General features: G+C 41.4%; 2 protein-coding genes across 3 annotated transcripts; both read left to right on the forward strand.

Annotated features, from left to right (window-relative positions):
- The first annotated feature begins 1,135 nt into the window (after positions 1-1,135).
- On the forward strand, positions 1,136-10,002 carry rnpc3 (RNA-binding region (RNP1, RRM) containing 3). Of its 2 annotated transcripts, XR_004025204.1 has the most exons (16): positions 1,136-1,291; positions 1,382-1,429; positions 1,549-1,658; positions 2,390-2,476; positions 3,609-3,720; positions 4,924-4,992; positions 5,188-5,333; positions 5,736-5,861; positions 6,237-6,391; positions 7,591-7,758; positions 8,159-8,253; positions 8,451-8,509; positions 8,700-8,832; positions 9,137-9,209; positions 9,461-9,792; positions 9,938-10,000. XR_004025204.1 is itself a non-coding variant. In XM_030768797.1 (15 exons), exons 1-14 carry the CDS (start codon positions 1,136-1,138, stop codon positions 9,203-9,205), a joined length of 1,533 nt encoding a protein of 510 aa, XP_030624657.1. In that variant the 3' UTR covers positions 9,206-9,209; positions 9,461-10,002. The 2 variants fall into 2 exon arrangements, 1 of the variants encoding a protein (XP_030624657.1); XM_030768797.1 differs by having other exon boundaries at positions 9,461-10,002.
- A 1,230-nt stretch (positions 10,003-11,232) lies between these two features.
- Positions 11,233-19,036, forward strand: LOC115806640 (pancreatic alpha-amylase-like). The gene is made up of 11 exons (XM_030767477.1): positions 11,233-11,315; positions 11,669-11,845; positions 14,931-15,077; positions 15,399-15,596; positions 15,783-16,013; positions 16,221-16,354; positions 16,524-16,646; positions 16,739-16,838; positions 18,201-18,322; positions 18,462-18,587; positions 18,776-19,036. The coding sequence occupies exons 1-11, from the start codon at positions 11,310-11,312 to the stop codon at positions 18,963-18,965; spliced, it is 1,554 nt and encodes a 517-aa protein (XP_030623337.1). The 5' UTR covers positions 11,233-11,309; the 3' UTR covers positions 18,966-19,036.
- Positions 19,037-20,792: the final 1,756 nt, after the last annotated feature.

Raw genomic sequence — 20,792 nt, forward strand, 5'->3', positions numbered from 1 at the left:
AAGCTCATTCCCAGTGAGTGTTGGACTCCGCCAGGGCTGTACCTTGTCTCCGATCTTGTTCTTAATTTTCATGGACAGGATCTCAAGGCGCAGTCGGGGTGAGGAGGGTGTCCAGTACGGTGGCCTTAGGATTGCGTCTCTGGTTTTTGCAGATGATGTGGTTCTGTTGGCCTCATCAAACTGTGACCTCCAGCACACATTGGGGCGGTTTGCAGCCGAGTGTGAAGCGGTCGGGATGAGGATCAGCACCTCCAAGTCCGAGGCCATGGTCCTATGCCGGAAAAAGGTGGCTTGCCCCCTCCGAGTTGGGACTGAGTTCCTGCCTCAGGTGGAGGAGTTCAAGTATCTTGGGGTCTTGTTCACGAGTGAGGGTAAAATGGAGCAGGAGATCGACAGGTGGATCGGGCGGCGGCGGCAGTCATGCGGTCGTTGTACCGGACCGTCGTGGTGAAGAAGGAGCTGAGTCAGAAGGCAAGGCTCTCAATTTACCAGTCGATCTTTGTTCCAACCCTCACCTATGGTCACGAACTCTGGGTAGTGACCGAAAGAATGAGATCGCGGATACAAGCGGCGGAAATGAGCTTCCTCCGCAGGGTGGCTGGGCGCACCCTTAGGGATAGGGTGAGGAGCTCGGACACCCGGGAGGAGCTTGGAATAGAGCCGCTGCTCCTCCGCATTGAAAGGAGTCAGTTGAGGTGGTTCGGGCATCTCGTCAGGATGCCTCCTGGGCGCCTCCCTATGGAGGTGTTCCGGGCGCGACCAACTGGGAGGAGACCCCGGGGAAGACCCAGGACACGTTGGGAGAAATATATATCTCGGCTCGCCTGGGAACGCCTTGGGATCCCCCAGGAGGAGCTGGTGGATGTAGCCGGGGAAAGGGATGTCTGGGCGACCCTCCTCAGCCTGCTGCCACCGCGACCCGGTCCCGGATAAGCGGGAGAAAATGGATGGATGGATGGATGGATATTGTTTGTATGCTCTGTGAACGAAATTATATGATTTGACTTCTTCTATGACTTGGCTGCGCATGCCATAGGAGATTTACAGACATGGTCTGTATGAGTCATTTGAGTGGTTCAGATGTTTCTGTTCATCAGGTTTGTATAATCATTGCATGTCTCTCCTCAGTAGCATCATGGCAGAAACAGAGGAGGATCCGGTGCAGACAAAAAGAACCAAGACGTTAATTGTCCGACATCTGCCTGCTGAACTGACTAGGGAAGAAAAGGAAGACCTCCTTAAATATTTTGGGGCAGCTTCTGTCAGAGTTCTGTCAGACAAAGGACCTCTGGTATATCAAGCATTATTGCATTCCCTTTGTGGTCAAAAAATGCGTCCTGGCATTTATCACTCTTGACTAATTACGTTTTTATATTTCCAGAAACATACAGCATTTGCGTCTTTCAGCAGTGAGAACTCGGCGTCAAAGGTAGCCTAATTTCATCTTAATGCAGAGTCTCTCTTTTTGCGTTTATACTTCATCTGATTGACTAGAATAATTGTTTGCTGTTGTGTTTGAATGACTCTGTTCCTTCCCTGCATTTCAAGGCTCTGACCAGACTGCATCAGCTGAAGATTCTGGGCCATACGCTCGTGGTTGAGTTTGCCAAAGATCAAGATAATGCCACGGTTTTAAAACCTCCTCCAGTCTCTGACAGGTAGGTGTCCTCAGTGAACCACAGAGGAAAATCAATTGAACCTAATTCTGCCACCCTTCTGTCAGACAGTGAACTGGACAACTTAACTCACTTGTGCTCTTCTTCTAAAGGCCCTTTTCTCCTGTTGTAATCAGGGACATTTTCCATATGACCTGTTTTTGATGTTTACAAAAAAAGGTTTTAGGCCAGCAACTGTAACCTGAGTGTTGCGTGAATCCACTTTTTTAGAAAGCCCTGAACTAATTTTTCCTTCCCAAATTTTGCTGGATTGATTTTCATTGTAACAGAATAGTTTATAAGGGTTGTAATAATTTTCCCAAGAAAGCTCAATATCATTTAATGAAGGTTTTTTTTTTTTTTTTTTAAATGCATTTACTTTGACTGTTCATGGTATGTTTGAATACTTGAAGTAGTGAAGTAATAAATGAAACAGTTTCCTGTTTCATTTACACTGTGCAGAGGTGTAACAACATCATTTTCAGCAATTAGCCATATTCTGTCATCATTTAAATGGAATTATTTTTATTTAATTTTGATCTAAAGCAATACTTTGTCAGTTTGTATTGTGTTCAACATATATGACACACACACCATGAGCACTGACTTAAATAACCTATGATGTATTTTTTGTTTTTTTCTTTTTTTTACACATATCCAGAAATATCCAAATGATGTTTAACAAGTTTATGTTTAAACTTTTTTTCTGTTTGTTTGTTTTCTCATTGAAATAGAGCTGACAGCCGAGATGTGAAAGAGAAAAAGGACAAACCGCAGCCAAACATTCCTCTAATAGATACCAGCGTCGCTCCAAATCTGGGGTACGTGCTCTTTGTGAGAGAAAATTTGTGTATTTGCTTGTGTGTGTGTACCTATGTGTGTGTATATGCGCGCACACTGCCTGAGCTTTGTGCCACACACCCTGGGCACTGTGTACTCTCTTGTCAGAACAGGTCCATGTTACCCTTTGGTCTGTACAGTGGCCAGCGGTGATGGAGGGAGAGAGAGGCAGTAGTAGTGAGTGGCTGTCAGCAGCAGTCTCTTGTCCAATTATGAGCTGATGTCTTGAAGTGGCTGCTTTGCGCTGACAGGCCGTCTGCTCCTGCCATTTGGTGGCACCAGGTGGCCTTTGATAAAGAAGCTCAGGGCTAAGATATAATTTCTCCATGAGTAGTAGTCACCTCAACTTCAATCAAACACGAGTCTGACATCCTACCGTTATTTATTTATTTCTTTTCCACGTTGCTTTCTCTCCTTGCTCACAGCCGCACTTACGCAAGTGTAAAAGCACGTCTTTTCTCAGACTGTTATTGCTTGACGTTCAGTTACATTCATTCACATCTGAGGCATTTCTGAATTGACAGCCCACACAACAGTTAGCTCAATTTGTATCTCTCTAATTTCGTAAAAAATAAGTGGAATTTAATCAATGGTGGCATAATGCAGTTTCTTGCCATTTTTTATGAATAAAAAGCGCTTTTACCAAGCACAGTAGGAGAAACATTCTTAGAGCTCATACTCTGATACTCCGTGTGACAACCTTAAAGGCTATGAAAAAAAAGCTTTTTTTCTTTTTCCATAAAAAAAAAAGTTGTTCATATGTGTGTGTGTGTGTGTGTGTGTGTCTTAGTTGTGGCCAAGGCAGGCTTTTGTGACTAAGAAATGTTTGAATAGATGCTAAGATTGCATGCTGTTCCCATGGCTCTGAATGGAACTTTGCTATTGAGTGCTGCCCAGGCATAGACAGATTGACATTTTCCAAAATACAGCCCACCAGACCTTTGGAGGCTGCTTACATATTTATGCCTTTACTATCCTTTTAGATGTATTTTGTCATTGGTATTATTTTGAGGGGGACAGCACCCCACCCCCACTCCCCGATTCCTTTGAAGATACTCACGCTTGGCGATTTATCATGTATACAATATTTTTCTTCTTTCCTTTTTCTTGCAGGTTGAAGTTTCAAACAAATCCGGGCCTAAAATATTTATATCCCCCTCCTTCGAGTGGAATAGTGACAAACATTACACATACACTTTTGAGTGTACCCAGGTTTTATGTTCAAGTGAGTACGTACTGCAAAGCGATCATTTCTCCTGTGTTGTTTTATTCATTAGCTCATGAGAATGTTCTCATGCCCACACACACACACACACACACACACGCGCTTTTTTCAAGTGTCTGTTAGGAGTCTTTCTCGTGTGTGTGTGTGTGTGTGTGCGGCTTTTTTTTTTTTTTAACGTGTTTTTATTTTACCAGAGGTAGAGCGTGGATTCTGTGTGACAGAACGTACTGTCGTGTCAGAACTATACAGAGAAGAATTGAAAAATGAGAGGAGAAGGTGTGGGTCAGAGTTAATATTTGAATCATCAGAGAGAGATGGATGGTTAGAAACGTGTTTACTGAAACAGAAGTGAATTAATTGGTACTGTATTGGTTCAGTAAGGGCGATATCAGCGAGGGACTGACGTCAACTGGAAGCACCACCTGCTGCTCACTTTTTCTCGTGTGCAGTTTGGAACCCTTGTAAATACATATTGCTTCAGTAACAGTCAAAATCTGAGAATGGACAGATTGTATGATTTTTAAACAAAGTGACCGATTTTCAGCGGAGCACATCGTTATGCTCTTTCACGTTAACGTTTTCGTGCTCGTCGGAACATGCCGGATTAATCCGACACCCGTCATATCAGCCACAGATCAGTCAACGGCAATGAAAAATCAGACACAGGCATATCTGGTGGACTTGTGTGGAGATGTTCTCTTTAAACAAGTCTGTTGTCTGAGGCATTAAGTGATCAGTATTCATGCCCGCTTTTGTAATGTGGTTTTATTAACAAAACCCAGGGAGTTAGGATTTGGCGGGTCTGCCCGGTCTGTTAGCACAGGGGAACTTCAGTGTGGCACGATGTTTATTCCGCCGGCTCATGGTGGTGCTAGTGTGTCAGTCAAGAGATCTTCACAGCTCTTTGGTAGAGTGCAGCGGCTTTCTGCCTCAAGCTGTCAGTCATCTCCCCAGCACTCCAGATACATCTTCTCACCGCAATCTGCGATGCAGATGGGGCCCAGGTCACAATTATTGTTTTCGTCTGCGAGACGTTCAGTAGCAGATGTGTGGAGGTGACACACACACACATGCGCGCGCGCGCGACGGCAGGCACACATGGGCTGGTTGGCTGCAGTTGGTAGCTTTTCCACTAAATTTTGTTACAGGGCTTCTGATATCATCGTTGCGGAAACGGAGTTCTGAACTTACTCTCCATCACAGGTCCTGCACTTGATGAACAAAATGAACCTGCCTTGTCCGTTTGGTCCCATCACTGCCAGGCCACCTGTGGTAAGACAGCACGACCTCCTAATTAAACAGTAAACACACACAGGCTCACAGTCACATTGCCTCTTCCATTTCTCCTTCCACTGCGGCGAGGATCTGCCACTCAGAGTGGAGGTCAACCCTGTGTCAGTGCTGAAATGAAACAGACTGAATTACAGCTCGTGTTGGTTTTAATAACAGACCTTGTTGGTCTTTCAGTTTGATCTGGTTCATGCTACAGCTCCACCAATGGAGCCCATGCCACCTCCGTTCCCTCCAGAGAATCCCCCTTTACCTGAGGAGGAGATGGACAGATCCAGCGAGGAGTCAGAGTATGAGAGCGGGGATGACGAGGAGAAGGAGAGGTTTGTGCTTCTTTCTTTTTTTTTTTTTCCCCTCCTCCTTTTAAACAAAGTCATCATATTAATTCATGGATATCAGATTAGGAATATTTCTGAGCATATGTCTAAAGGGGGAAAAAAAGATTAATTTGCCTCAGTGGGCGTTGATAAGATTTTCTTGACAGTCAAAACTACCGATTTGATGTTCTTCATAGCCTCCATAGACCTCATCTAAAAAAAATAAAAATAAAAAAGGTTAAAGATGATCTTATCAAAATATTCTGATTGTTTTCTTTTAGGGTTTTGTTAAAGCTTGTTTTTTTGTTTTTTTACAAAAAAAAAAAACGCCAGACGTTTGATGTACTCTCTCTCTCTCTCTTCTTCTTTTTTTCTTTTTCTTATTTTTTTTCTTTTATCTTACAAAAGGATGATTAGACTGATGGGACTTGTTAACCAGCCTTGCAAAAGACCCCTGAGAGTGAAGGCATCATCTAAACGCAAGAAGCCCAAAGTGAAGGATCTCCTGTTTGTTCGGAAAGCAGAGTCTCACAGGTACACAAACGCTCTGCCTCTCATCAATCACAGCTCCCAAAATAAACCCGTTGCTTCGTGCTTTATTTATCTGCCTGCCGAATTAAAGCATATTAGAACTGCAGCTTTAAAGGAAATCAGGAGAGTGCTGTATGTTATTCTGCCGCAAAACCAAATACGGAATCTGTCTGTTCTGCTTTGGGCCGCAAAATGAAATAAAAGTTTTGAAAAACAAGTCAATAGGAAGAATATAAATAGGAAATATATCTGCCACAAAAAAAAAAAAATCTAAACCATACCTAAACTCTCTGAGAAAAGCAAAAAAGTGGGTTGATCTGAATTTGGAGGCGCTGACGCCTGGATCGTGTTCTGTCTGTTCGGGGTTCTGTTTCGCAGTGCTCCGGTTCCGGCCCTGCAGCCGTCGGACGTGTTCGAGCAGCCCCAGGCTGTCGGACCCAAAAAAATTGAGTTCCATATTTCAACAGAAGCGTCTGCCATCCAGGAGGGGACCATGCAGGCCCAAGAGAGAGAGCACGTGGATGACAGCACAGGTAAAGACTCCAGGCTGTCTGTCCCTCAATTCAGCCTCTTCCCCAGGGTTTTTTGTTTTTCCAGAGGAAGAGACTCCACATTCCTGGAACTCCTCCTCAGACGACCAGTTTAATTAACACAGCAATTAGCCCTTGTGCCAACGTCCTTATATTGTACAGCAGGAAGGCTAAAAAAAAAAAAAAAACTTGCTTTAAACTTTTCCCCCTGGCTAGCTCTGGTCTGTTTCTGTTAATTTGGCCAATCAAAAGACTAATATATCTGCACAGCTGTTCGGCATATGGTGACTCATTTTGGAGGGTATTCTTGGATCTGTGTGTCCAAGAAATTCAAAAGACTCACGTAAGCCTATGTCACAGGAACACTGGTGTGGTTAAAAACATTGTCTCTCATTCTCACGTCGCTTCATCTCCTTCTGTTTGTTTGTTTGCCATTAATGCTTTTATTTCAGAGGAGGAAAAAAGATTAACAATCTTTCAGACACAATAGCTTTCCTAAAGCTTGTCAGATCAGCTCAGGCATGTGGGGTCGTCTCATTATCTTTGTTTCTGAGCTGACAACACATTTAAATGAAGTGAGGAAGTCGGTGAAGACAAGGTGAAGGGATGATTTCAGGGGAAGAAAAAAAAAAAAAAGGATGTAATACTCTGAGGAGAATTTATCAGCGCAAAGCCAGTTCTCTGCCCCAGTGAACATGCGAGACTAGATCTGTATGACAAGTTTCCAAAGGATTTGTACAGGCTGGCTGACCTCCATAATTCCTCACACAGGTTTGCTTACAGTTTCGCAGCTGCTACCATTTGACAGTGCCTGCTATTTGTGAAGGTTTGAATGTGAAGACCATGAAATAGAACCTTCTGGTATATGTCATTTCAATCAAAAGCATTTGACACCGAAAGACAGTTCCATAAAGCATCCAGCTGTAACGTTCCATTAACCCACTACATTTCACGCATTGTGTGTTGTGATGAATTTGCATGTAGTGATTTATGCTTTCCGTCTCTCTCTCTCTCCCTGGATTTCTCATTTAGGATGTTTAGTTGTTGGTGTTAAATATTTGATCGTGGCAGAAAATGTGTCTAAAGCTTTTAAAATTGGGAATTCAGGCTTTAACAGCTGATGCATTGAGCACTCCACATAAACTATGAGATGGTTGTGTTTGGTTGGTAAGTGCTCTGATCTGTCGTCCTTAAAACTGCAGCCGTAGCAGAGCTGGATGCCGGAGCCAATGAGATGGAGAACGGCTTTGGGAAGATCTTCCCCAGCGTTCCGGTCTCCAAGGAGGAAGAGGACGGCAAAGAGGACGAAGATATTCCTTCCGAGTTTATCTCCAGGAAAGAGCTGGAGAAAGGCAGGCTCTCTAGAGACGGTACGGGCTTCAGAGACGACACGCTGTTTGAGCCCCCTCAGATGTGCAGCGTTACATCAAATAGCATACAGCATCTCTACCAAAGCATTTATTTTAAAGCTCACACAGGCTTAGTACTGATGTTTAAATAGGAAATGAATATTTGATTAGGAAACACAAAAGGTTGTCACTGTAGGGGGGCCTGTTTACCTGTGTGAAAGAAACTCGGGGGTGTAGCCATTAATTCAGTGTCACACATCACTCTAATGTGCTATGGGTCTGTGTACCTCTCTGGTTACAATCATTTGTAGACTCTTTGTAAATGTTAAGGTTTAATTTCTGGATTCGGATTTTGCAGTGTTTGTCACTCTGTTTTAGAGTTTTTGGTTTGATTCGATGATTTTTTTTCTTTTGCCCTCAGAAATAAAGAGGATGTCAGTTTTTAAAAATTATGAGCCTGGAGAACCAACCTGCAGGCTTTACGTGAAGAACATTGGAAAGCAAGTTCAAGAAAAAGTAAGTACATTCTCTTTGGGGGGGGGTAGGGGTGGGGGTGTGGGAGCAAGAGGGGAATGATAAATTCTTTCACGTCGTAAATTATTAACAGATAAATTCCCCAACTATGAAAAACAGTATATTGTTAGAAACATGTCGGTCTTAAATTAATAACCGACCAAATCAGAAAAAATAATCCATTTCTCTTTTCTCTTCAGGACCTGAAGTACATATATGGGAGGTACATTGACGTTTCATCCGAGGAAGAGAGAAACATGTAAGCTCCGTGATCTTAGACCCCGGGCTCTTGTTCAGATACTGTGTCATTCCAATCATTTTCACAGTGGGGGTAAAAATAAAAATAGAAAAGAAAAAAAAAATCAAGCTTTTTAGACACTTCATAACAAAACTGTAGTGAACAGTTTGTGGATTTGGAAATGATTGCTTCCTGTATCTGTTACCTCCAGGTTTGATATTGTTTTAATGAAAGAGGGGAGAATGAAAGGTCAAGCCTTCATCGGGCTGCCAAATGAGAAAAGTGCAGAGCGGGCCTTGAGGGACACCAACGGATACGTACTGCACGACAAACCTCTAGTAGTGGTATCCTTTCACCTCTCAAAGTCAGCTCTCTCACTCACTGTCACTGGGCTGATGGAGCCATGTGACTGAGCTTTTGTGACTTACACATTGAATACTTACGTTCGTTTTGAATTTTGACAGTTGGATGAGTTTGGGTTTTGAACCAAACTGATGTATGAAATATGACCCATCAATCAAACGTATTTTAGTATGGTTAAGCATTTAAGACTTCCGTTTTAGGAACATTTTCACTTTGGTTTTGATACAGTAAACTTCAGGCAGAGTTATCATTCTACAAGTTTAAAGCCTTAACTTAAAAATGCAGCAATTTGCCCGGTCAGCAAGACCTAAACAGGATGCCGGTGACGCAAAGAGAGGAGCAAAGAGGAGCTGAACGGGTGAGTAAAGGTCTGAGTCACCGGTAGCGTTTGTCCAGCTGATTTAAGGTGTAACTGTAAGTTAATTTTAGAATGCCTTTTGTTTTGTTTTTTTTTCCTGTGGACGGAAGTGTTACTGAGGTTGACTGAGAGAGTCCTGAACGGACTGATGTATGTGTGTCTTCCCTCCAGGACGCTCGTTATGTTCCTGTATTGGTCATTTTGTTTGACTTCAGCCTGATAGACTTTAACTTTATTTGTATTTGTTTAAGATCTTGATGTCATGTTGCAAGCGTCAGTTGTGACCGGCAGGATCATGTGTATCCTTACTCATGCATATCCTTTCAGGAGGCACTAATGTCATCTCATTCATACTGTATTACAACATCTTAAACATTCTTGCAAATGTGTCTACAAAACATTGAGTTAAGATTTCAAAAATGCTATGACAATATGATTTTGGCATGCAGGTATTTTATTAGGAATGTAATTAATCTGAAACTATTTGATCGAATCGTTTTTGGAGATTCTCTGCTTCCCACAGCAAAACCTGTGAGATTAAACCCGTTCACAAACTGAAGTTTTGTGCTTCGTTAACAATGAAGTAATTCTGAAATTGGCCTTCATTTCTATCAAGAATATTTTGCTACATGTATTTACATTTACATTTACCAATATAGTTTGTTGAGTTTGTGACCTTATCATCTTGTACTGTTCATGGAAGTGATCTTTTCCACATCTCGTTTCAGACAATGGATAAAGATGCCCCTGACTGAAGAAATCAACATTTCAAATGACTGTTTGATTTCTATTTTTTTTTTCCCTTTTCCTCTTCTAAATAAAAGTGTTTTCCTTCAAAGTGTTGTTTTTATTAAAGCACTGTTCTTCAACATAACTTCCCTCAAATGTCAAGTCACCATCCTTGTCACTTCGTGTCATTGACACATTCGGCTGAACTTTTTAGATACAGCACATGGTGTTGAGAAAGTTGTGAACATTGTGTTCAGAACATTATGTGCGGTGGCTTTCTGTGTGAAGCACTGTGAGATGGAGTGTAAATTTAGAAACTAGAAGCCATCAGATGTCCATCTCAGTTTTCATCAGCTGAAAAGCAACAGATGGTGTCCTCAGTACTCCGTTATTGGGCCACACTGAGAGAAAGCACGGGCAAGCAAACAAACAAACAAACAATGTGTAAAAAATGGCCAGTGTTGAGCAGGCCATGACTCAGACCAGTGATTGAAATAAGCTCTTAATTGCTCTCCGCACTGGAAGCTCTTTCGTCAACAGTCCATTGTGGTATCTTGCCGGAAATGGAATAAACCACACGAGATTAAACAGAGGTGAGGGTTTCTTTTAAAGTTTATTCTGGATTGGGGGAAATATCCATTCATAATGTCAGTCCAGGTGTAATCCTTATCAGAGCAACTGGCCATTATCTGAGAAACAGGTGCTGTATGGCAGCTGTCCACTGCTCCTAAGTAGTTAGAATGGGTTAAATGAACAGAAAAATTCCCCACAGAGATCAGGAAAGAGTAACAATTTAAACTTAAAGCTAACAAGTTAGGATACTCCAGATAACAGAGGAAGAAATTAGTCATCTTGGAAACTTTCTGCTTGTTTTAAATGTAATTTAATCCAGGGTGTAACATTTGGGTGTTTGCTCTGAAATCTGATATAAAGACATTAGTGCTTTCACATCTTTAGAGTAAATGTAGGTTCTGATTCATCCCCCACCTGGCTATGATGAACAGAATACATGTTGAATATTTGTAAATTGCAAAAACTCATCACTGATTCATAATCATGCTGAGGGATTACTGTATTTTCATTTAAAGGGACCAGCCTCTTCCAGGTTATTTGTATCTGCTAAAGTGTTGCTAACTTCACTTCCTGATTGAGCCTGGTGAAGCCTGGGTGTCGTAGTCAGTTCAAGCCCAGTTGTCTTTCAGGCTCTTCGGGCATGTGAGCTACTTTAGTTCCCTGCTCAGGGCTTGTAATGGTACAGCCCCACTGAAGCAAAGGAGAGGCAGGTCTGCTACAACTCCTCTCAGCTCAGGTTCTGAGCACTTCCTGGTGCTTCTGCATGGACACGGAGGTGTATACCAAGCTGAAGTAAAGATGAAGGTAGGTGTTTTAACTGCACTGATAGGACGGTTTTATGCTTCACTGTTGTTGGAGATTCTCATGACATTGTTGTTAGCTGTCATTCAGGCTGTCAGTACTGACTTGAAATGCATTCATTTGTACAAAACAGGTTTTGATTCAAATTAAGAGGTTTTACAATTCATTGAAACCTTTAGCTATACTTCATGACAGACTGAAGTATGCATCCTCAACAGAAAAACAGTCCTTAATCATGGAGGTAAAATCATTTGGTATGGATAGATTTTGTATTTCAGCACTGGAAGTAATCAGGAACCTGCCTGCCATTTCCTAATGGCTAATGTGTAATTTACCATTTTATTGCTAATAACCAGGTAAAGGCAAGATGGTACCTGCTGGCTCTGGGTGTTGGATTGGGGCTCTGTCAGTATAAATCAAAGGCATATCACCATGGAGGCACAACAATTGTCCATTTGTTCGAATGGCGTTGGTCTGACATAGCAGAGGAATGTGAGCGGTATTTGGGACCCAATGGCTTTGATGGAGTTCAGGTAAATAGACAAGGTTATGTTGTTGTTCAGCATGAGTTAATCGCAGTTTGTTCTCTGAATTCTAAACAGCTGCTTTTTCATTAGCTTTCATGTCACAAACATACCTCTAATAAAGAGTACACATCAAATAAACCCACATTTGTGTACTCATATCAAGAAGGCTTATTAGAACCAGAAATGTAAGAACATGAAGCAAACATATTACAAGGACTGAACATGTTTGTTTCACCTAAAAATTGCTGAATGATTACACAGCAGGGTTCGTATGGTCATGAAAATCTGGAAAAGTCATGGAATTTGAAAATAGCAATTTCCAGGCCTGGAAAAGTTTTGGAAAAATAAATAAAGCCAGACAGTTTTGGAAAAGTCATGGAAATTTGCTTCACAGATACCTGCTTTATAGAGTACACGTGGTTCAATGGGGTTGTATGGAATGCCACTTTTTGCCTGTCGAATTTTTATCAGAGGTGGAAGTAACAAAAATTAACTGATAAAAATGGAGGTGATGAAAATGCATGTGAATGGAAGAAAAAGAGCAGTAAAATGGATATGAAATGAAAAAAAGAGTGATAAATTATCAAGTGATTTGATTAATGTAAAGCCAATTTGATTAAACAGCCGTGATATGATGAAAACAGAGCCGTGTTTCTTTATTTTCATTCATCGTTCATTATTCACAACACAAAATTGCCATTTATCATTTAGGGAAAGTAGCCTCAAGGGTGGCAGTAACAAAAATTAATTGATAAAAATGGAGGTGATGAAAATGCATGTGAATGGAAAAATAGAGGGGTAAGATGTACGTAGAGTGATAAATGGTCAAGTGATTTGATAAACTCGACTGACAATTATGTTTACAGCAAGTAATTTAGTTACTTCCGTTCACAAACCACGCCCACTTACAAACTGATCGAGTCTTTTGGCTCTCAACTTGAAGGGAGTTGGGGACGTTGTGCCACTCCTCACGGGCTGAAATTAGGGCGGCAAGTTCAGTGGGCGTGGTTTGTGACCTCCATTTTATCAGTTAATTTTTGTTACTTTCACCCCTGATAAATTTTGGCCAACCTTTTTCGAGCGAAGCTTCGAATGTCTGTGACGTGACGTCATCGTTTTGGCCTGTTGTTTCGGAATACTCTACTTTCTGCTCAATATTATGAGTAAAGTGATGATGAATATGAGGAACTGGAAATCATACTTTTTTTTGTTTGTTTTACACCCTTTAATGGACATTATTTGCATAATTTGATCCAGAGTTGGCTGTCTTTGCGGTGTCGACGGTTGGCATTCCTAGCTGAGGACGCACCTTTATTCACAAATAATACAGTGATTAAACTTATTGTAGACCTCAATTTACTAAGATAGCCACTTTAGGAATTCAGATGTAGACTTCCACTTTTCAGATGGTTTCCCAGATCTGTTCTTGAGTACCAGACCTGTCAACCCTCTCGTTTATTCCGGGTTTCTCGCCAATTATAGCCTTCTCTCCCGCAGTGCTCCCGTTTTAATAATTTCGTTTGAATCTCCCGTATTTTTAACCGTTCATAACGTTACGTGCTGGGGCCTGGCGGTTGCGTAGCTAGAAATTTATTTTCGGACGGACAAAAGTGAGCTGGCGTGACTTTCAGTCACGGTCCACCACTGGCCTACACATTCTTCGTAACCCACTGCACTAAATGACAGGTCAGACACCCCGTATCGCAACTGTAGCGTACTCAACTAGCCAGTCCAGTCTTCCGTTCTTTCTATGCGCTGAAACGGAATATGTAGTAATCCACCAAATACTGCCGCATTTGTATTCCTCAAGCACACTTTAACCAAAAGTAGCGTAAAAGGCATGCCCTGTCACAACAAACGCACAATATAATGCTGTCACAACAGTAGCTGGATTACCATCCAACTATTTAGGCCTAATGCAAATTAACGCTTAAACTTCACATTAATTAAATATTTTAAGTCACATTTGGAAACTTTTCGCTGGAAGGCTAAAGGAATTTATTTGCCGGAAAGAGGTGATTAGCCTCCGGTAAAATTATAGGCTACTGTTTGATGGACACAGGTTTAGTAACGTCAGCAAGGCGTTTGTTGCGATTTTACCTCGTATTTCCGTTGAAGTTGACCTACAAGTTTCAAACCCACAGGTATTCACGACTCCTCCTGCGATGAGGAATGTGTACATATTTAATTACAGAATTCAGTGTTTACCGCATTTCACCTTCAACCAGGTACCTGACTGACCACCTAATTGTAGTCACTTAGTTAATGTATGAACTAGTTAATCCAATCCTTGTTGATATTTTAAAGGGGGGGGGGGGGTCCTCCCTTATTTTCAAAGCCCAGTGTTGAGAGGTATGGATGGTACACGAGTTTGATCTGGCATCCGCTTTTTTTTCAACATCTGTGAGCTTATAAAATACTTCCAAAGCAGGGTTTTTTGGACTTTTTTTGGTCCAGGACTGAGAATCACGAACATTATTCCTAGTTTACGCGCGAATTTATGACGCCTTGATGGAGGGCAACACGGAGGGGGATCCCGTCACTGAAATTCAAAAAAGTGTTAATGTGTTTACTGGCAAAATTATTTATTTTAAATGATAATAAAAGTAGGCCACTTTGACATCTAAATTTCTTGTATTACAGTAGCAATAACCTTAAAACTGCGACCGAGCACCATAGAGTATGGTACAGTTAAGATCGACAGAGAAAAATCTCTATAGGTTAAACAATACTTCAGTAATATTAGTACGTCACTTTACTTTGTTCTCTGCGTGGGGTAACGTCAGACTCCGACCTGAGTTGCAGCTTGTTCTTAACGAAATTCGCGCAATGCCTGGAAAATTGCGATTTAATCATGTCTGGCTTCAAACCGCATAGCTATTTTAGTTCAAATATGCTGTGGTCATTTTACATGGATTTTTATCCTTATTTTTCATGTATACACAGACCTTTCAGAGAATGTATAGTCATGAAATTTTTGTCTCAAATGCATGGAAAAGTCATGTAAATTTATTGGTAAAAATGTGTATGAACCCTGACACAGCCTCGACTGAAGTCATCTAATCTGTTCATGTGTGTATTATTCCCCTAGATCTCCCCTCCCAACGAGCACATAGTTGTGTCCAAACCTCACAGGCCCTGGTGGGAAAGGTACCAGCCTGTTAGCTACAATCTCTGCTCTAGATCAGGAACTGAAGAAGAGCTCAGGGATATGATCTGCAGATGCAACCAAGTCGGGGTAACATGTTTTGATATACTGAAGTATCATTAGCCCAGCCTGTTTATGAAAGGAACGTGTTTCAAACACAGTAAAATCGAGTCGTCATCCAAAATTCAAACCATTTAAACTTCAGGTGTATGTGTTTCTGCACCCCCCCCCCCCCCCCTTTCTTCTTTGTGTTTGCTTGGGAGAAAAAAAACCCTGAGGAATAGATCAGTAGATGATGCAATTTTATTCTGCTGAGACAAAGCAATTGTAACAAAAGTGCCCTTTGATATCTGAAGGTAGACAGAGCGAGACTGTATGGTTATGGAAATGAAGCGAGTGTTTCTCCTGCAGGTGAAGATCTACGCAGACGTTGTCATCAATCACATGTGTTCGTCGGGTGGAGGGGAGGGCAGACACTCGACCTGTGGATCATACTTCAATGCCAGCCGAGAGGAGTTCCCATCTGTGCCCTACTCCGCCGTCGACTTCAATGATGACAAATGCACCACCAGCAGTGGAAATATTGAGAATTACCAAGACATTTATCAGGTACAATTTTGGAGGAGATGAAAGATCACTAGCAGTGAATACCATAGGACCCAGATGGAAATAGATTTGGGTTTTTTTTGTTTTGTTTTGTTTTGTCTTGTTTTTTTTAAAAATATTTTTTAGGCAATGATGAGCATTTTTTGGTGAAATCTTAGATGTGAATGACTAATTAGGTTGTTCTTGTAGGTGCGAAACTGTCGTCTGGTTGGTCTGCTGGACCTGGCTTTGGAGAAGGAACATGTGAGGGGGAAAGTGGTAGATTACATGAACACTCTAGTGGACATGGGTGTAGCTGGATTTAGGGTGGATGCCTGTAAACATATGTGGCCAAGTGACCTGAAAGCCATCTACAGCAGGCTCCATAACTTAAATACCAAATGGTTTCCAGAAGGTTCTAAACCACTCATTTACCAAGAAGTAAGAATCTGTTTTGTTCTCTGTAACAATTACATTGAAATGGTCCTCTAGAGATATACATTTTGTATACATTTTGACTTTTGTACCTTCTTGAAAATCAGTTAAATATATGCATAGTGCTTACAGTGATTCAGATAACATAGTCATCACTGGGTTGGTGAAATATTGCAAAACCTGAAAATAACTTTGGAAAAATTTCTTTTCAAGGTCATTGACCTGGGTGGAGAGCCGATAAAAGCAAGTGAATACTTTGGGCTTGGCCGTGTCACAGAGTTCAAATATGGCGCTAAGCTGGGCTCTGTCATTCGCAAATGGAACGAATACAAGCTCTCTGACCTTAAGTAAAGCATGCTCCAAGGGCATCAAAACAAACATCTGACTACACACAGAACACAGAACTACTGAACTTTTGATGTTTGCCCTTCTTTTGACTTCTCAAGAGTTTGCCTGTGTTTATAAGAAAGTGACAGGCTATGCTTTTCCTTTTTTTTTTTTTTTTTTTCTTTTTAGGAGCTTGGGTGAGAGGTGGGGTTTGATGCCCTCTGACAAAGCTCTGGTGTTTGTCGATAACCATGACAACCAAAGAGGCCATGGCGCCGGTGGAGCATCCATTCTTACTTTCTGGGAGCCCAGGTAGGAGCTGTCTAATTTGTTGCTAAAGCTAATAAATTTTACAAATAGAATTTTATGAATGTAACCAATCTGTTAAACATGGATTTACCCAGAATGTACAAAATAGCTACCGCCTTCATGCTTGCTCATCCGTATGGAATGACGAGAGTAATGTCGAGCTACCGGTGGGACCGACATATCGTGGACGGAAAGGTGGGTTGGCATGGGCATTCTATGGGGTCCGCTGTTGCAAAATGTTACAGCTGTGAAATGACATTTAAAAGTAGGTTGAAAAGTAGCCTGAGACAGTTGACCCATATGCCACCACTGGTGTGAATTTTATCCCACAGTGTTTTTAATGAACCTTTTCCTTCATTTTTATTTTTTCCTGTTCACTTCATAATTGTGCTTTATTTAGACTACACAGCTGTTGCTTTTCAGCCATTCTCTGTCCATAGCTACGGACTCTGAATGATCATTGATTTAAATTATTGCTGCAGCCACCTGGCAAATTCAGATGGTCCCCAATTACCCATTAACTCTGCCCCTCAACTGTCAACCACTTCAGTCGAGAGGAGTGCAATCAGAGAACAGTATCATCTCTAGAATCATCTAGAAACATGCCAATTACGTGACAATACTTGCAAGTACATAGGTGCTTGACAATCAGTGATCTATAACAAGTAGATGGATTGTCCGTGACCCCACATATCCATTCAAAGATACACAGCCAGAGTGGGCAGGTGTGTTATAGCTGACAGTTGCAGATGTAGGGTGCACCACTCAGGACTTGTAGAATATCCCTACCTAAGATCATATATTGGAAAGAAAAATTGCAACAGTACTCATTAGATACTTTACTCACACAGTGTATTTTGCACCACTTGCTATCTCTCAGTAAATCATACATACACATTCAAAACTGAAAGTGAAAATGAATCATATCCTAAAATGAAAAAAAAAAAAACATTTCCTGTTTGTCCTCATGGTAAAGTGTAGTTCATAATGGCTGAATATGTCTCCATTGCTATAATTTGTTGTGAAAACTGAAATTGGTTGCCCTATATATTTCATATGTTTGCTCTGACTTGTAAACACCAGTATTATTGATGATATACAATATCTGTTCAAAAATGTAAAATTTCAAAAAATTCAAAAATTTTCCATCCAAAGTTAAAATTTCATTCATCCAAAATTTCATCCATCCAAAATCATTGACAATGACTTTTGTCATTGACATTGACAAAAGTCATTGTCAATGCTCTCAAGAACTTTTTTATTTCTTTTATATTACTCTCATTTTGACTTCGAGCTGTGAATAATGGTGTTATCAACATTTATTTCAGAAGACATTGTGCTGCTTCTGACAGAAGAATTATATTTTGTCATTACACAGTTTCTGGGTGCTTTTCGCGTTGTATGGAAACATACAGCACATGATACACTGTAAAACCAATATGATAATGTCATTTTTATTGACCACTGTTAAGTGAGACATGTAGAACTCGTGTCATGGTTCATGTCATGGTTCCTCCCCTGTGCTCTTTTCCCCATACACACCCTCTCTATGCCCAGGATCAGAATGACTGGATGGGGCCTCCTAGCTATCCGGATGGTTCTACCAAGTCTGTTCCCATCAGTCCAGATGGGACCTGTGGAGACGGGTGGGTGTGTGAACATAGATGGCCCCTAATAAGGTGGGTGAGTCTCTGCACTGAAATTGCAGCTAATGTCTTTAAATGTTCTCTTCTCATTTGTAGACAATTTCTTGTTTTATTTATCGTAAGAAAATCACTTGCTAAGCCTTGTAATACTCCTTTGTCCCATGCCATTCAGAAATATGGTCACCTTTCGTAAAGTTGTCAGCGGTCAGCCATTGACAAACTGGTGGGACAACAGAGCAAACCAAATCGCTTTTGGAAGAGGTGGCCAGGGCTTCGTAGTCATCAATAATGATGAATGGTAAGGACATCATGGCCTCGCGAATTGCCCTAAACGTGTTTGAACATGAAAATGCAGTTTAAACTGTGGTCGTGGCCTTTGGTGATTAGTGTCTTCCAAATATCTTTACGGGAAGTGATAGCTTCTGTTCTCTCCCATGCAATTTTCTCTCATTCTTATGGTGGTGCCAATGGCTTTCTCATTGCCAGTCCATTAGACGTCACATTGAGCACTGGCATGCCTGCTGGGACCTACTGCGACGTGATCTCTGGCCTAAAGACGAGAGGGCGTTGCACAGGGAAGACAATCAGAGTTCATGCAGATGGAAAGGCACATTTCAGCATCAGCAATGCCGATCCTGACCCTGTCATTGCTATTCACACACAGTCGAAATTATGAGCATACTATGAAACTCGGAATCGGATATTTGTGATAGGAACTAATGTGTCTTTTGTGCCATATGAAAGGATACTGACAGAAAAATGGTGAATACAAATTTCTTTTCTTAAATGTACAATCAATGTACATTCAGTCAATGTATTTAGACGTGATTGTGTGTGTGTATGTGTGTGTGTGTGTATATATATATATATATATAGTATATGTGTACATATATTGCATATTATGTACAGTAGCACTTGTTGGAATTGAAACATTTGTTCTGAAAGATGCAGAACTGCCATTCATTTGGATGAATAATGGTTATAAAATGTGGAATGTTCTCATGTTGTGTAATTTTTTTCTGTCCTCTGTAAAGAATAAGTCAGTGTACAGGTGAAAACATATCTGAAGTTTTGCAATATCCTTTCAAATAAATGTCATTTGGGTAATCACTTCCCTTCTTTTTCCAAGAATAAATGTGTCAGTCCTAAGGTGTGCTTATTCATTATAGAGTGAGAGATGGCTTTACTATACATATTTCATGCCTGAAAATCTTGCAAGTTTTATGAAGTTGTCCAAATGAGTAACATTTAGAACTGAACTGAAGCAATTCATTTGAATAATTGATGTTTAATGTCTTTGATAAGAGTTACCACGAAGGTCATCGGTCTGTTCTGACCTGGGAGCCAGTGGTAATCGTGTTGCCTCTCTGTAGTAAAATGCCTACGCTGTGATAATGGCATTAGTGTAAGGGAAAGGGCATTACATTGACCTCATGTTTGGGGGGGGGGAGTGGGGAAAAAAGCAAACTACAATATGTCATGAAGTCTATATAACATACTTCTCCAGCTGCTATGGCAAATTAGGCATTAATAAACATATTTGTGTTGAATGTTTGGTCTGTTTCATATTAAAACTTATGCGTACCCCAGCATGTACACATAGGACATCTGTGAAGCCCTCCATTCCATATGGTTCCCTTTCAAAGAGGATTCACATCTAGTTTAGTGTAGTGAGATCCATGACTACCCTAAACTTGATCTCATTTCTCTCACTCTTTTTTTCTTCTCTCTGAACGCATTGGCTGAACCTCAGTTCCCTCTTACTTCCACTAACCTTCCTTATTTCCCACAGTACCATTTTAGTAGCTGTGAAGAATTTATGGCCGTAAAACCTGAACCGGAGATGTTCTGAGAAAAATACAGAAGTCTCAAGGTTTGTCTCTCTCCAGGCCTTTTTTTGAAAAGTGATCACGATGTGCGAGAGAAGATCTCCCGGAGGGACCTACTGTGACTTATACTGCTGTCACACCTCACCACTGTATGTCAAACAGACCTACAGCACTGGCATTGTGACTATGATACTACTGAAACAGCCCCCCCCCCCCCCCCCCCCCCCCTCTGGAGACATGATGCTTTGTGTGTGTGCATGCAATGATCCCTCTCATCTGAGTGTATGTTCATGTCCAAAGCCTGACTGAGGTCTGAGCCAGGGTGGTGGGTTTGGAAAGGGGGAGGTGGATAGGGAGGAAGGGTGTTAAGTATTGAGTCTGCAGCTGGGAGGGGATCTAGCTTTTCCCCTTTTGCCCGGCGTCTGTAAACCCAGCCTGGGCTCTCAGGCGTCATGAGGCTAGAGGGTGTTTACGGTGTACACAGAATACCAGACGGTGAGCCCATGTGGTGACTAGCTGTCCAGCCAAAGACATCTCTCTGGCCCAACTCTAGTTGTCTGTCGTCAGTGGTGTATGTAGCATGTTCCCGAGGAAGGATCAAATCATCTTATTAACCAGGCTGATTACTTCTGATGGTTTTCTTCTTGTGGGTTCGGGTGAAGCTGATTGCTTAG

Source organism: Chanos chanos, chromosome 3 (assembly GCF_902362185.1).
Source record: "Chanos chanos chromosome 3, fChaCha1.1, whole genome shotgun sequence".
NCBI lineage: Eukaryota > Metazoa > Chordata > Actinopteri > Gonorynchiformes > Chanidae > Chanos > Chanos chanos.

What these genes read in the sequence shown, in the direction of transcription:
- rnpc3 (XM_030768797.1), top strand. Translation starts at nt 1,136, where the DNA reads ATGGCAGAAACAGAGGAGGATCCGGTGCAGACAAAAAGAACCAAGACG. An exon ending in TCACTGCCAGGCCACCTGTG is followed by an intron (nt 4,993 to 5,187) that starts GTAAGACAGCAC and finishes TTGGTCTTTCAG; the next exon opens with TTTGATCTGGTTCATGCTAC. An exon ending in TCCGAGGAAGAGAGAAACAT is followed by an intron (nt 8,510 to 8,699) that starts GTAAGCTCCGTG and finishes TGTTACCTCCAG; the next exon opens with GTTTGATATTGTTTTAATGA.
- LOC115806640 (XM_030767477.1), top strand. An exon ending in ATGGCTTTGATGGAGTTCAG is followed by an intron (nt 11,846 to 14,930) that starts GTAAATAGACAA and finishes TTATTCCCCTAG; the next exon opens with ATCTCCCCTCCCAACGAGCA. An exon ending in GCAGATGCAACCAAGTCGGG is followed by an intron (nt 15,078 to 15,398) that starts GTAACATGTTTT and finishes TTTCTCCTGCAG; the next exon opens with GTGAAGATCTACGCAGACGT.